This window comes from Erythrolamprus reginae, chromosome 5, assembly GCF_031021105.1.
Source record: "Erythrolamprus reginae isolate rEryReg1 chromosome 5, rEryReg1.hap1, whole genome shotgun sequence".
In the NCBI taxonomy this organism is placed as follows: Eukaryota; Metazoa; Chordata; class Lepidosauria; order Squamata; family Dipsadidae; genus Erythrolamprus; species Erythrolamprus reginae.
Window position 1 is genome coordinate 85205875 of NC_091954.1, and position 14552 is coordinate 85220426.

Here is a 14552-nt window from a genome sequence, read left to right on the forward strand (position 1 = left end):
CTCATTTATATAATTTTTACATTAACATTCTGTGTTTCCTTCAGAAGTTCAGGCTGGTGCATGTATCCCTCCACTTTTAATTTATCATTTTTATTTATAACAAAATTCTATAGACTTACCTCGTATGGCACTTTTCTATGGAAAGGAACTTTTCTGGCCATGGTGATAAATACCGAAATTCTTTATCTCTATCATATAAGCACATTAGGCATTCACTGTGTCTATTTCTTTGCTTTTCTTCTGCATTCAGTAATTTGTTGCATGGTGCCATGGCCTCTAATAATAGTTTCTAAATAAAACATAATTTTGTAGTCATGTAGAAATCATATACTTTTAGAATCATATGAAAACATGTTAAAAATACTGGATTGCATCAGAGTAAGGTATTCTTATACATCAATGGAACAAGTTACTACAAGATCACATGCCAGGTATCTTCTAAATCTGTTAATTTAAAGTTATGCTAATTTGTCCTGCTGAAATATATGACTATTAAATTAAAATCATTGTCCCTTCTGATATTAATGACATTCATTCTGGTACATTTTGCCTATTTCTGTATAAAATAACTTATTCAATTTTAAGATTTGTTGAGTTGAATTGATATTGAACAGGAATATACCAAATAAGAATCAGGAGAGATATAGGAACAAGAAGACACATATTATTATCTATTAAACTAGTTCAATATGTGATAAATACTGAAGTAGTAGTTGTAATAATAATAATAATGATGATGATGATGATGATGATGATGATGCTCTCACCTCATCAATAAATGGGATTAAAACTACAGCTTCCCACTCTTGTTGTTTTCCATTTAAATCAGTTTTAAATTCTGTTGGATAATATTCAATAATGGGAGACTCTTCACTAGTCATTAAATGCTGAAAGATAGGAAAGAAAAAAATCATATTATTTAAACATTATATTGAACAGGATGACTACTATAAAAATTAAATGAATATGGAAGAAATGCCAAACAAATCTATGTATGGCTCAATTATGAGTATTATTAGTATATTAGTACTAAACTAATATATCTATATACAATAATAAGAAAAAGTAAGCATATCTCATTCAAAGTTTTTACTTTTTCAATATGTTTCAATATGAAGATATTAGATCTTCATTTCATCAATATAAGTAAAGGGAATATAATATAAAAATATCACACATCATTTATATTTTATACTTCACTAGGTAATTTAAATAAACTTAGGGTAAATGCAAATTTTGCATGCAGACAAAGAATACCTCTACATTTATCACAATATTAAATACAATGCAAATTAATTAGGTCTGTTGCAAACAAATAGAATCTCATTAAAGAGGATCTCGGAAGAACATGTCTTATTTAAACATCAGACATTTAGTTTGATTTGCTCTTTTTCGAAATGTGTAGTACCTGTATCACCATGCTTATATCGAAAGAGCTTTCTGACATCTTTATAAAGGTTACAGATACCTATAAATCTGGAAGAGCATTTTAAAAGATTGCCAAACAAGTTAACATTAACCATTCCACTGTCTAGAATTGTTTCAACTCCAAGTGAAAAGATTTCAAACATATGCCAACTTGGCCAGACAAGACTGTCCCAGGAAATTCAAACAAAAAATAGAATGCAAGATGCTGAAACAAGATGCTAAGAACTCCAGAAATTGATTCATGATCTAGAGGTAGCTCACATCACCACTGATGTCAAATGGTATGAGTGAACCAATAGAAAGAAGCTACATAAATTAGATCTGTATGGAAGGTGTGCCAGAAGGAACTCTTTGGTGACCTGAAAGAAAATCAGGGCAAGACTAAAATCTGCTCATGAACATTTAGGCAAAAATTTTGATTTTTGGATCAATGTGCTCTGGACAAACAAAGTTTGCAAGGTTCCTTTTCAATTGACCTTTACATCAGACGAGTTTACCATCATAAAACCCACTATGAATTCTACCTTGCATTGGAGCATACTTGAGGAAAATATGAAATCATCTATCAGAAGACCAAGGCTCAACTGAAAAGGAACCTTGCAAAAGCACATTGATCTTAAACATTCCAGTAAACCCACCAAGGAATGGTTGGAAAACAAAGAGAAATAGGTTTGGGAGGGGAGTAATAGAGGTTGGGAAGGCCAAATCAATGTTTGGTTATAAATCCCATCAGGATGCTGTGATATGATTTGAAATGTGCTGTACATGCAAGAAATCCTTCAAACATCATACACACTGCAGGAAAAAGTGGAGAAACATTCCTCCTAGTCAATGTCAGAGATTGGTAGAACCCTATAATAAATATGTTGTTTCTACAAAAGGGCAAAACAAGCCCTTTGGTAGAAAGGCTTGTTTTGCTTATTCCAGATGCAAAATTTGCATTTAGGCATAATTTGCATTTATGCTTATGCTTATATAAATTACACAATGAAATGAAAATTATAAATGCTACGTGGTATTTGTTATATAACTTTTAATCTATCAATATTGTTAAAATAAAGATCAAATAACTGCATGTTGAAATATTCCAAAAAGTCTAACATTTCAAAAGAATATTTACTTTTCATATGAGTGTAATGTGAATGAATTAAAATTCTATTTATATATACCAATACAAATATACGCTTTATCAAAATATTGCAACCTACCTGGTAACATTTTGGTAATAAATCCTTGCTAGCTGCAGGAAGCACTGCAAGAAGTTGTTCAAATGGCATAAATGGTTTTCCTAAATCTAAATAAATCTTCAGTTCATTGATATTGCAAATATCTGAGAGATAAGGTGCGTAATGGAAAGGGTAGTACCTAGAAGGAAGTAATGTATTATTTCAGTTCTTTAGGGTGCATAGATATATGAAAATCAGTATCTTGAGCTTATTAAATTAAAGACCTGAAGGTATAAAAAAACATGAAATCACATAATTCAAGTAACATAATTCTGAGAGTAAGATACAGAGTGAGAGTGAGAAAGAACTAGAAGGGGTTGGCTTTCTAGGGTCTTTTCGTGTAAAAAATTAACCTAAAGTATTTGATATATAATTTATTTTTGTGAAAATTAACTTACCAGCTCCATGACTGAACCCCGTGGTAGTAATAATGCAATATCCATTGTATTGCTTGGACGTAACATTTTGCCTGGTCAGCCAGAAACTCACTTTAAAAAAAGCCACAAACACATACATGATGAACAGAAATAAGAAATTATGCATTTAAAAATAACTAAGCAATTGTGTCGATCAAGCGGCTGGGATATTATGGCACACAAGTTTACAATACTTTAATGCTAATACTTACTCTGAAACAACTTCTACACCCATCTTTGTCATATAATATGTTCGTTTGTATTGTCTAAATTCTGCTTCAAACAAACCCTCATCTTCCAGGTCATCTTCTATTGCTGCTAAACGAGACACAAAAATCAACAATACTTGTTAATTAACTATTTTTAGCACTATCCATATTGTTAGACATTGAAAGTTATACATATAAAAAATATGCAGAAAATACTATTTTTTTTTAATTGACATGTTATACATTAAATGTGTTAAGATATAAACAGCTCTGAAAGGTCTTTGAATATTAACAGCTCATGTTGGTAGTTATGCTGTTGGCTTGAGCTCTGAGCTTGGCGAGTTGGTTGCAAATGTTTCATCTCCATTTGAGGAGACATCTTCAGTGCGCTTTGGATTATGCTTCTCTGGGGGGAGCGCATTGGGGTTGAAATGTCTGCAACCGAATTGCCAAGCTTGGAGCTCAAACCAACATAAACAGCTCTGTTATTTCAGGCTATATAAAATCTATCTTCAGAAGTATTGTTTACCACAATAATTAATCAGCTATCTCAGAAAAGGATATAAGCAATGCATAATGCAGTACTACTATTGTGCCAAATAATTTTGCAATTCTGAATAATTTTCTTCAATCAACTGAGTTGTAAATCTCACTCCCATTTAATTTAATTTAACACATTCACTATGCAAAGTATCTGAAAGGTTTTCCAATAGCTCAACATTTCATTGGGGTTTGATATCAATAAAATAAAATGTCTAATATGGTATTATGGATTTAAAAAGCACAGAAGCATTTATATAATTTTCTAATTCTGAATAATTTTCTTTAATAAAATAACTAGTGTAGCAAAATGTAGGCAAATATAGCAATATAAACTATGTAGCTCTGTTTGCCATGTGAAAATAACCTTTTATATTAAGTTTTGCAGAAGCACGAGAAACAAAAGTATAAAAGTTCGTATTAAGCAATACATTCAAAATAATTGTGCTCTGTCCTGGGTAGACTGTAGGCCAAAATATGAACAGAACTGAACAGTATTTCTGAACTTACTTTTTGAAGCTTCTACATTTCCATTGTCAGTTTTCTCTAAAGCATCCAAGCATATAACATTTTCCTGAGCCTGTAGATATTATAATACATACTTTTGAATGAACCAAGTATTATTAATACCACAATACTATAGAAAGGAAGTCTAGATAATGGCACTTTCATTACATCATTGGACATCTCACAAATTGCTTCTGATGGTTGGGGTTACCTCCAGAGCCAATTTGGAGTTCTTGAAGAAAAACCGAAGAAGAAGAAAAAAATCTCCTCCTATATATTGGATTTAGCCCAAAATTAAGAATGACACTTCAATAATGAAGAGAGAAAAAACAAATAAAAGCTCCAAATCATAAAGCTCAATAAGGTCCAAACATACCAACTTGGAAATGAATAATTTAATTATTCAATTAAATTTATTAGATTTATAAATCTCTGAGCAATTGATTAAAAACCCTCCAAAAATTCAGTAAATATTATTAAAACAGTTTAAACTCACATAAACAGGCAGGGAAAACTAAAATAAACAATACAGAAACAAAAGACCCCACTAATATGTACCAAAGAAATTGTTCTCTAATTATATTTAAGAAAAAAAAGCAAAACCCAGTATTACATATGTAAATGTCATCTTATAATTTTCTCGTATTATCCTGTTTCCCCCAAAATAAGACATTCCCTGATAATAAGTCCAATTGGGCTTTTGAGTGCATGGCAATAAAGCCAAGCGCTTATTTCAGGGTTCCAAAAAAAATATAAGACAGGGTATTATTTTCAGGGAAACACAGTAGTTACTAGGTCCCCTAAAAATATACTTTCATGTCTTTCTCAGGAGCAAATGCTTAAGAAAAGGTGAGAATGGAAACTGCTTGCTCTATTGATAGAAACCTCTCTGTCATCTTGCCAAAATTGTTATCTAAATGCACAGCCCATCAGAAAACAACTTGACAAACCTGATACATAAACTTTAAAGAGTTTAGTAAATGCCACTTTCTATTTAATGAAAATAAATTACAGAACCAAAGAGTTGGAAGTGATCTCAGAATTCAAAAAACAGAGTTTTATCTGTTATTATTATCTCAAAATACCAACCTTGAGATTTTTTTGTTTTTTTGACTCTTCAGCTGCAATACCAGCTGCTTCATTTAAATATTTATTACCAACTTTGCTTTCAAACCATTTTAGATCTACAAATATTTCATTGAAGTGTTCACGATCAAACTATTAACAGAAGAGGAAGGAAAAAGCCATAAATCATCCCATAATCTGTTTTACAAAGTTTAAAACAGAAAGTACCACATATAGTTAACTAAATACTGAAAAAATAGTAAAAAAAAAATCATAAGGCAATAGATGAAGCAAACAAAATAGTTATATTATTAAGTATTGAAAAGTAATCAAAAGAATTGTGGTAACCTTTATAGAAATCCCAAATTACCTGTCTGCTGGAAAGAGAGTATTTTCTTCTAAGTTAACAAGGCTATATCTTAAAAGAAGCATTATTAGCATACCAAGTCATGTAGAAATGCAGGCATATTCTGTTTATCCAGAATCATGATCATTTGCTGTTCCACTGGGGAATTATGTAATCTTCCTTCCAGCAGTGTGCACGACAAATATTAAATCATGCAAATATAAGGGTTCTCCTTTGATCTAAACATAGTTTTTGGGGGTAAATATTGTATTTTCGGAGTATAAAATGCATCTTAGTTTTTTGGAAGAAAAAAAGGGGTGATGAGAATTCTGCCTGTCAGGTATTCATCTGGCTAGTCCTTAGCCTGGTCAGCTTCAGCACATTCATTTACTGGCTGATTTTGAGGTTTGGGATGGTCAGGGCTATGCTTCTAAAGTGCAGCTGATTGTCGAAGGAAGCTCCAGTGATTAAATCAAGCACAGCGGGGAAGGGGCAAGAGAAGGCAGCAGCTGTTTCGGTAGCCATTTTGGGCACCACATCAGCACTTGGAGGCTGAAAAGGCAATATGTGGAGCCCCAAAATCAAGCCATTGTCGATGACAATCACTGCAGCCAGGAAGAGGATGCATGGAGGCTGAAGAGTAGGGCCTCTTTTAGGAGGGTAAAAGTGTACCTTATACTCTGAAAAATACGATAATTAACAAAGGAGAAAAAGCTTGCAAACAAGTCTGTCTCATACAAGGTGAGGATGATAGTTCAAACTTCCTAAATACTGTTGTCAAGAGGCTAACATTTCAGTTCACTAGTTTCTATAAGGGCAATTGTGATCAAATGTGTATTTATTGTGAAATGTATCTATCACCTCAATCTTTACGGGTTTTAGGTGGTTTACAGATAATAATTGGTATCCTAACCTCTGCTTATCATATTAAAAAAAAAAGTTGTGGGGTGTGCTAAAAAACCTAAAAGTGTTAATGGTTCATACAAAAAAAAAAAGGGTTTTACATATTTGGGGTTAGTGTTCCAGAATACTATGCCTGGAAGGCCCATATTGATTATGTCACTTCAAAAGCACAAAAAGTACAGCAGCCGTTACAAATTTACTTGGACAAAAAATAGGGATTGCACACCAGCAGCTCTGAAACTGTGTTACCACAGTTCAAATACTTTACGGCCATGATGGCGAATCTATGGCAGGTGTGCCAAGTGGTGGCAGGCAAGAGCCCTCTCTGTGGGTACGCAGGCCATTGCCAGTTGCTCTTCTGGTTTCCAGCAAGCACATGCGGCCAACTGGACTTCAGGTTTTTCTTTGGAAAACCGGCCAGCTGTTCTTCCAGTTTCTGGTGGGCATGAAAGCCAGAAGAACTGATTTGCATGTTTTGGGACTTCAACACACGCACGCGCATTCCCATTTTGGCATTCTCTATGGTGTTCCAAGTGGTGCCATTTACACATTATAAACTATTAGAGATTTAATAAACAGTTCTTGAAAATATTATTGCAGGCACTCGGAGATACAGTTAATGCATTCCTCCAACTGAAGCAGAGTAACAAAGAGTCGAGCTGAAGGCCTGGCTACTGAATTACTCCTCTGGCTTAAATACTGGCTTCAATACCCATCAAGACTGACTCCTGAATATCCTGAATACTTGCAAATCACTCACCTAACACAAGGTATCATTTGGATTACACTCAAGCTAAAAGTGAGAGGGTTCTAGATGTGAAATATCAGAATGAGTTTAGCCAGATTCTAGTGTACATCGGAAATGTATAAAGCACCATAGACAGCAATTAGGCAGATATTTACAAAGATACTGAACAAAATCATTTTCAAGAGCTAGTTTTCAGAAGGTCCTTTCTTAATGAATTCTAATGCTATTTCTTTAATTTTATGCAGTACAAAGAATACATACTTACTTCGGACAATTTTATAAGGTATTTCTCAAAGCGAAGCAAGTTGAGGTGCCCACTTTCATTTATATAACCTAAGAAACAGAAGCATAATTTATATTTATAATCATGAGCTGTGCTGCCTGCTCCTGATACTATTTAAAAAAACGATCTATACTTATTTTTTCTATTCAATAAAGGAATTGTGTGGGCTTCCCATTGAAGAATAGGGATAGAATAATAATAAACAGAGATGCCTTTTCCCCTGCAGCTCTCCAGTTATTTAGATCAGATTGGAAAAGCATGGGCACAATATCACTTTCTCCTCCAATGCCAGTGGAACACAAGTGCATGTAAATCAAGACCAGGTCAAAAACATCAGCCCCACATACAATAGGAGAATCATCCAATTTTGTGTTGTTTTTCCTCTTTAGTTAAGTGAATTAGGGAAGTGCCTAGTTGAGCTGCTTCCAGTATTTGAACTCAGACAATATTTTATTATTTTCCTTGTTGCCTTGGTTATGTGCTGGCATATGTTCCTTAAGGTCATCTTCTTTACAGATAACCCTTGGCTAGTACTCTTGTTGAACGGCCTGCAGGCCTATCCAAAACAGTTTTGGTCACACCAGATCTTCTTTACCAAAGCCACCGCAGAGCCAGTTCTTTATTTTAGTGCCATTGCCAGCACTAAAGTCATGTGCCACTATGCAGGGAACCTAAATCTGAGGGAAAATGGGTTTAGGGAATTAAGTGGCTTTCTTCAGAGAAGTGGAAGCTGGCCAAAATTACTTTGGCTTTTATTTTAGGCCCAAGCCAGGAGGACCACAATCTATTATCCATGTGATTTATGCTGTACATTAAAAAAATAAATGCAGAACCAGGGTGGAGAAACCGCAGCTTTGAGCCACCATCCTAGCTCATGTATGGACTGTGCCAAATCTATCAAAGCCTCCTTTAACTTGCTTAACAACAACTCAAAGTGCTGGGATTATAGTTGTTGAGTATAGTTGATGTCACAATGCCATCTCAATTGATGACCCCTTTGCTTGACAACCAAAATGTCAGAGTTAGTGGTAGTTAGTCAAGGGCTACCAGTATTGTCTACAGAACCCAACCCATGAAATGGAAAGAAAAAATGTAATTTCCAGCACGATAGAGACCATAATATCAAGATTAAAATAATTATTTTCTTTCCCATTCTAAGTTTTATTCTGTAGCAGGACCTACTATAAGATCAGCTTGCAGTAACTATGGGAGATAGCTTACCTCCAAGTTCAGGCAATGTGGTCATGTATGTTCTATAAAGCAACGGCAATGCATCATGGTTAATATGAAAATGAGGTAGATGAGGAATAAAATCATTTCCAACAAGAAAGCCCATTAAAATCCAGTCATCTATTATTCTTTCAATTTCATATGGAAATGAGATCTTGTCCTGATAAATAAATGATACAAATAATTAATTAACCATGTAAACCTTTAGCAACTTTCAACAACTTTTAGAAAATCCACTCATACTTACTTTAACTGGTGAAAATTCATAGTCAATATATTCTCTCATTAATGATAAGTGCAAAAGATGAAAAGTGGTTTCTTCCGGGGCACTTGCTCTGTAAATTATTAACATAATTCAGAAACTAATTAAAATGTTTTATTTCATAGATTAAAACGTGAACGTTTAATATTGAAAAAATAGCATTCTTGGTTATTTAGCAGTTTTGCATAACTTCCTTTGCCATCATTTAACAATTTTTACAGCAGATTACCTTTGAGATTTTTTGCCACCAAACCGGACCTCTTCTCTTAAAAGGGAGAAGTGTGGGTCATGAGTTGTCAGCCCAAGCATTATCTATTAAAAAAAGTAATGTAATAGAACCAATCATTTAAAAATTAATAATGAATGAGTTATACTAGTACCCTGATATCAAAAGATCTCTTTTACATCCATGAGAATAACATTGCCCCTTTACACAACAGATAACATACTATAAAACAGTTTGAGTAATGCATATAACCTACCAAATATCAGGCAAACCAATAAGAATCCTGCATGTAAAATAAATTATTGCAACCTAGAGACATTTATAATCAAGAATCTTATTTTTTTTCTAAATAAATCATGTTTACATGTAAACATACCAAGTCAGCATCTAAACCATAGAGACAGTGTCTTGTGTTTGGATCATGATCAGGCTTTGTTTTTTCTGATCTAATAAATTCCATAATTTTATGTTCTCCTTCTCCTGGTGTCTGAATGAAAAGAAAAAACAAATTAATAAATGTTGAATTAATAACAATTAATTTAAGAAGTCTTATAAAAGTAAATAGTAACCTCATGGCCTGATAAGTAGACAGTTATGCCTTGCCAAGATTTGTCTGTTGAAATCTTCATATTTACAAAATACTTCAGGTGTTCGTGCAACCTGGCCATGAATTCAGTCCCTAATAACAGAAATCTAAAAGTTACATTTTCATTCACTAAAATCTAAAAAATATTTTTTCAAATACCATGGAAACATATTTCTTTTAAAAAGATTTCACAATTTTAACAGTATTAATATTTGAAATTATGTTAAACATGTACACAAACATAATATAAATATAAATGTTGTATTATAGTTAAAGTTAAACATAAACATCTCTATTACATCACTTCAACTATTTTCTGATTCCAGGAAATACAGTCTCCTTGGGACTGCATCTCCTCCATTAGAAATCTTCTTAATCAGAAAAAATAGTTCAGTTTGACAAACGTAATGGGGCAAGATTATTCAGACACACAGAATCCATATATAGAATTCTCCATATATTGAGAATTTGCTTATTAATTGGTTTTAATATAAGATGGAAGTACAGTACTTAATTGAAAATGAAAAAACAGTAAACAACGAATAACAGTAAAATGTAGTTTGCAATTCATGCTGTGTCGTTAGTGCCATAGCAAGGGAATAGGAGTAGGAGACAGGATATCTGATATTTGATATCTGTGGCCTCTGGTATATTTGAAAATCACATTCTTTTATTTTAAGGGAATGATAAAATTCTCATGAAAATGAAGAAGTTCGAAATAATGTAGCAAAGTAACAGAATTCCCTACCCGGTGTAATGCAATTAGAATCAAATCTGGATTCAGTTGGAAGAGTTTCTCCTTTTTCTAATGCCTTCTTAATTTTGTCTTCTGCTTCCCTTGCTGACCTGTAAGAACACTTTGTAGTTAATTGGTTGCAATATCTGATGGCTACATATGTATTACAATCTCACAACACTTCTGTAGAGATTATGGTAGAAATATCTTCAGATTACAGATAGACTTCGCAGGAGAATACCCATGCCAGCGCTTGCTCACACATAATATACAGTTTTCTTAGCAAAATACATTTAATAAAAGTTTTATATTATTTACAGTAACTTTCATTACTGTATTGCTATAAAGTTGCATGGAATAGAATAGCTAGCAACATTGTTAACATTGAATCTCTATAGATAAAATCATACAAGGAGTTGTGAAACAAGTTCAACAGCCAACATTTCCCCCTGAATTGAGAGTAAGCATGGGGATTGCTTGGCAGTTCAGTGATGAAAACACTTCAAAAATCTTACTGACAGAGACCAAATAGACAATCTATATTATTTCCTATATTACACTATTAAAGGCATATCATATCTTACAAAGGCATCACCATTTTGAGGGGCTGAATGCAGCACCAGAAATCTTAAGCTATCATTCTAATATGAAAGCTAGGAAACATTAACATATAATTAAGGCATAATTATACACTCTGTATTTAATAAATGAAACTGGTTTTAGTCAGTCATCAAAATAAATTAAACTATATCAGGTCTCCATTTTGTTAACCTGCATTTTGGAAAGTAGGCCATGAAATGCTAAAAAGGTGCATACTCTAACACAATAAAACATGAAAAATGACTGGATGAAAGTACTTAATGATTCAAGTGTAGTTGTAAAGTGAAATGTCACATGCCCATGCAGATGTATGACATCAGTTCTGGCTATAGTCATTAAGTGAATCACTGGTCATTATATATGTCATATGATCACAACTTGCAACGTTGCCTGCTTCTCCACTGAGTTCACTTGTCAAAATTTGATAGTGAAGTTTGCAAATGGGGATTATGTGACTGTGGAACTGTTGTAAATGCACACCAGATACCAAGCAGCTGAATTATAATCACGTGTATGAGGCATTGCAATGATAGCAACTTCGAGGACCCCTTGTAAGTCTACCTTTTCAGCACCACTGTAACTCTGAACATCCCTGAATGAGTTCAATGATCAGTAAGCAAGGACCACCTGTACTATCTCTTCCTACATGGCCTCCCTTCAAAAAGGAATGATTGAATTGAAGCCAGCACCACATATTCCCCCTTTGGGACCGATGGCCAGGGAAGTCACTTTGTTAGCAAAAGCAGGAAAGATTTCTAGAGCTCTATAGTTTTTCCAGGGGGGGGAAGGATAGCATTGAATAGGCAATCCTACGTTCACTCCTATAATCAAAAGACTATGAAGAAACAAGCATATTACATCAAAGTCTGCAGAAAGTACAGAGAGACCAGTGAAAACAATAAATGAAAAAAACCATTTTATGTACATACCTAAAACGTCTGCCACGTTGCTGGTTCATTTTTGCTCTTGGAGCTACTCCATCAACTGCCATAAAAAAAACTTTTCTCGGTTTAATAATGCGAAATAAAACTTCTAAATAGTGAAATATATCCGCAAAGATCTTATCTTCAGAGATTCGGAAATGAACATCATCATCATTAGGATGTGAACATAGATGAATAATGCCATTCATGTCCAAATATAAGTTGTCAAATTCTGGAATCTAGAAAACACATTAAAATATAGAAGTTGTTCTATAAAGACAAGTTTTAATTAAGTTAATTTTTAATTATCCAATTTCATTTTATATCTCTATTTGGAAAATACATATGCTAATATTCAATATACACTGGTACCTCATGATACGAACCCCTCGTGATACGAACCCGGGGTTCAGAAATTTATGCCTCTTCTTACGAACTTTTTTTGGCTTACGAACCCACCGCAGATTGCAAAATGGCGCTCCGCTGGGCGCCACCGCCCGGCTGTCACCTTTTAAAACAGCCGGGGGGCTTCTCGGCGTTCTCCTGAACCCCGAACCCGGAAGTTCAGGTTTGGGTTCCGGAGGCTGCCGAGAAGCGCCCGGCTGTTTCAGAAGGTTACAGCTGGGTGGCGGCGCTCGGCGGAGCGCCGTTTTTGTGATTGGCGGCGGCGTTTTCGGCCGATCTGGAGGCTAGAAAGGAGGTGGGGAATCCCAATAGGGAATTCCATGGGCGGAGCTTTGACATCACGAAGACTGAAGCATATCTCTTACCAGAATAGCCAATTTTTATAAAAGTATTGAGACAGGTTTCAATTGTGTTTTGACTGAACATTTGCTCCTTAAGATGCAAGAAACATAATCCATTGATAGTTACACCTATTAATTTTCTCATTACAAAACTTACTGGAGATACTGAACTTTACACTATGTTCCAAGTATTTGCATATGTAATACGCAATTACATATTAAGGGGCAGGGCTAAATTTTAATAACACTAACCCATGATGAAATCTATGCTCTGCTATAAAATGATTGAGTTATCATTCAATCCAATCTTGTGCCCCAAGACACACAGGTGCCCACTAGGCTTTTGACATACTCTTGTTAATTCTTTCCCCACCTAATTTGGTCAGCTTTCACTGGGAGACAAAAAGAAGTTTCACAATGATTGTTTCACAATGAAGTTTGCAGACGTTAAAAAAGTGATCGGACTCATTCGAGACAATGATGAATCCACATAGAGATGGGCGGTTGAACAACTGACCTTGTGGTATGACCGGAACAATCTAGAATTGAACACACTCAAAACCGTAGAAATGGTGATAGACTTTAGGAGAAACCCTCCCATCCTTCCACCTCTCACAATACTAGACAACACAGTATCAACAGTAGAGACCTTCAAATTTCTAGGTTCTATCATATCTCAAGACCTAAAATGGTCACCAAACATCAAAAACATCATCAAAAAAGCACAATAAAGAATGTTCTTTCTGCGCCAACTCAGGAAGCTCAAAATGCCGAAGGAACTGCTGATACAGTTCTACAGAGGAATCATTGAGTTCTGCAACTCAACAAGACCAACACAGACTTCAGAAGATAATCGGAACTGCAGAAAAAACAATTGTTGCCAACCTGCCTTCCATTGAGGACCTGTATACTGCACAAGGCAAAAAGAGGGCAGTGAAAATATTTACTGACCCATCACATCCTGGACACAAATTGTTTCGATTCCTACCCTCAAAACATCGCTACAGAGCACTACACACCAAGACAACTAGACACAATAACAGTTTTTCCCCGAATGCCATCACTCTACTAAAGAAATAATTCCCCCAACACTGTCAACTTTTTACTAAGTCTGCATTTCTATTTCTACTATACCCTATGCAAACTATGCAAACTATTCAATAGAAATTTCATATGATCATTTGTGTTAATTCTGCTAGTTAGAATACAGTATTATTTGTTTCCCTTTCTCAGCATAACCACCTGTGTTATTGTTCTTCGTTGTTTGTTTTGAATTCTTTGTATGTCTTTCAATTGTTTGCCAGTTCAAAAGAAACTGTATTGAATTTTTAATGTAACAGAGCAGGGGTGAAATGCTCCTGGTTTGCTCGTGCCTGTCAGTCGTCAGGTAACTGATTGCAAAGGGAGCATGAGACTCCACCCACATGCCTGGACTTTGCCATTTGGGTTCTTTTACCCTCTGTAAATGCGCAAAGCATTATGTGCATGCGCAAAGGGTAAAAGAACCCAAATGGTGGCATTTGAGCGGGTGAGCAGAGCCTCGCGCTCCCTTCATGACAGGTTCTCTGGAGA

At 34.7% G+C, this 14552-nt stretch overlaps 1 protein-coding gene across 3 annotated transcripts in view; it reads right to left on the reverse strand.

Annotated features, from left to right (window-relative positions):
• Positions 1–14552, reverse strand: part of XRN1 (5'-3' exoribonuclease 1) — a 66782-nt gene that overhangs the window by 50552 nt on the left and 1678 nt on the right. For 2 of the 3 annotated variants that reach the window (XM_070753354.1, XM_070753352.1), the window contains exons 2-16: positions 12241–12473; positions 10724–10821; positions 9959–10068; positions 9766–9876; positions 9393–9475; positions 9149–9236; positions 8893–9061; positions 7654–7721; positions 5416–5544; positions 4330–4399; positions 3283–3388; positions 3053–3142; positions 2637–2793; positions 768–887; positions 120–289 (exon numbers count right to left, since the gene is read on the reverse strand). In XM_070753354.1, coding sequence (XP_070609455.1) covers positions 120–289; positions 768–887; positions 2637–2793; positions 3053–3142; positions 3283–3388; positions 4330–4399; positions 5416–5544; positions 7654–7721; positions 8893–9061; positions 9149–9236; positions 9393–9475; positions 9766–9876; positions 9959–10068; positions 10724–10821; positions 12241–12473 — 1802 coding nt within the window. The remainder of the gene's footprint in view (positions 1–119; positions 290–767; positions 888–2636; positions 2794–3052; positions 3143–3282; positions 3389–4329; positions 4400–5415; positions 5545–7653; positions 7722–8892; positions 9062–9148; positions 9237–9392; positions 9476–9765; positions 9877–9958; positions 10069–10723; positions 10822–12240; positions 12474–14552) is intronic. The other variant, XM_070753353.1, reaches the window with a different exon arrangement.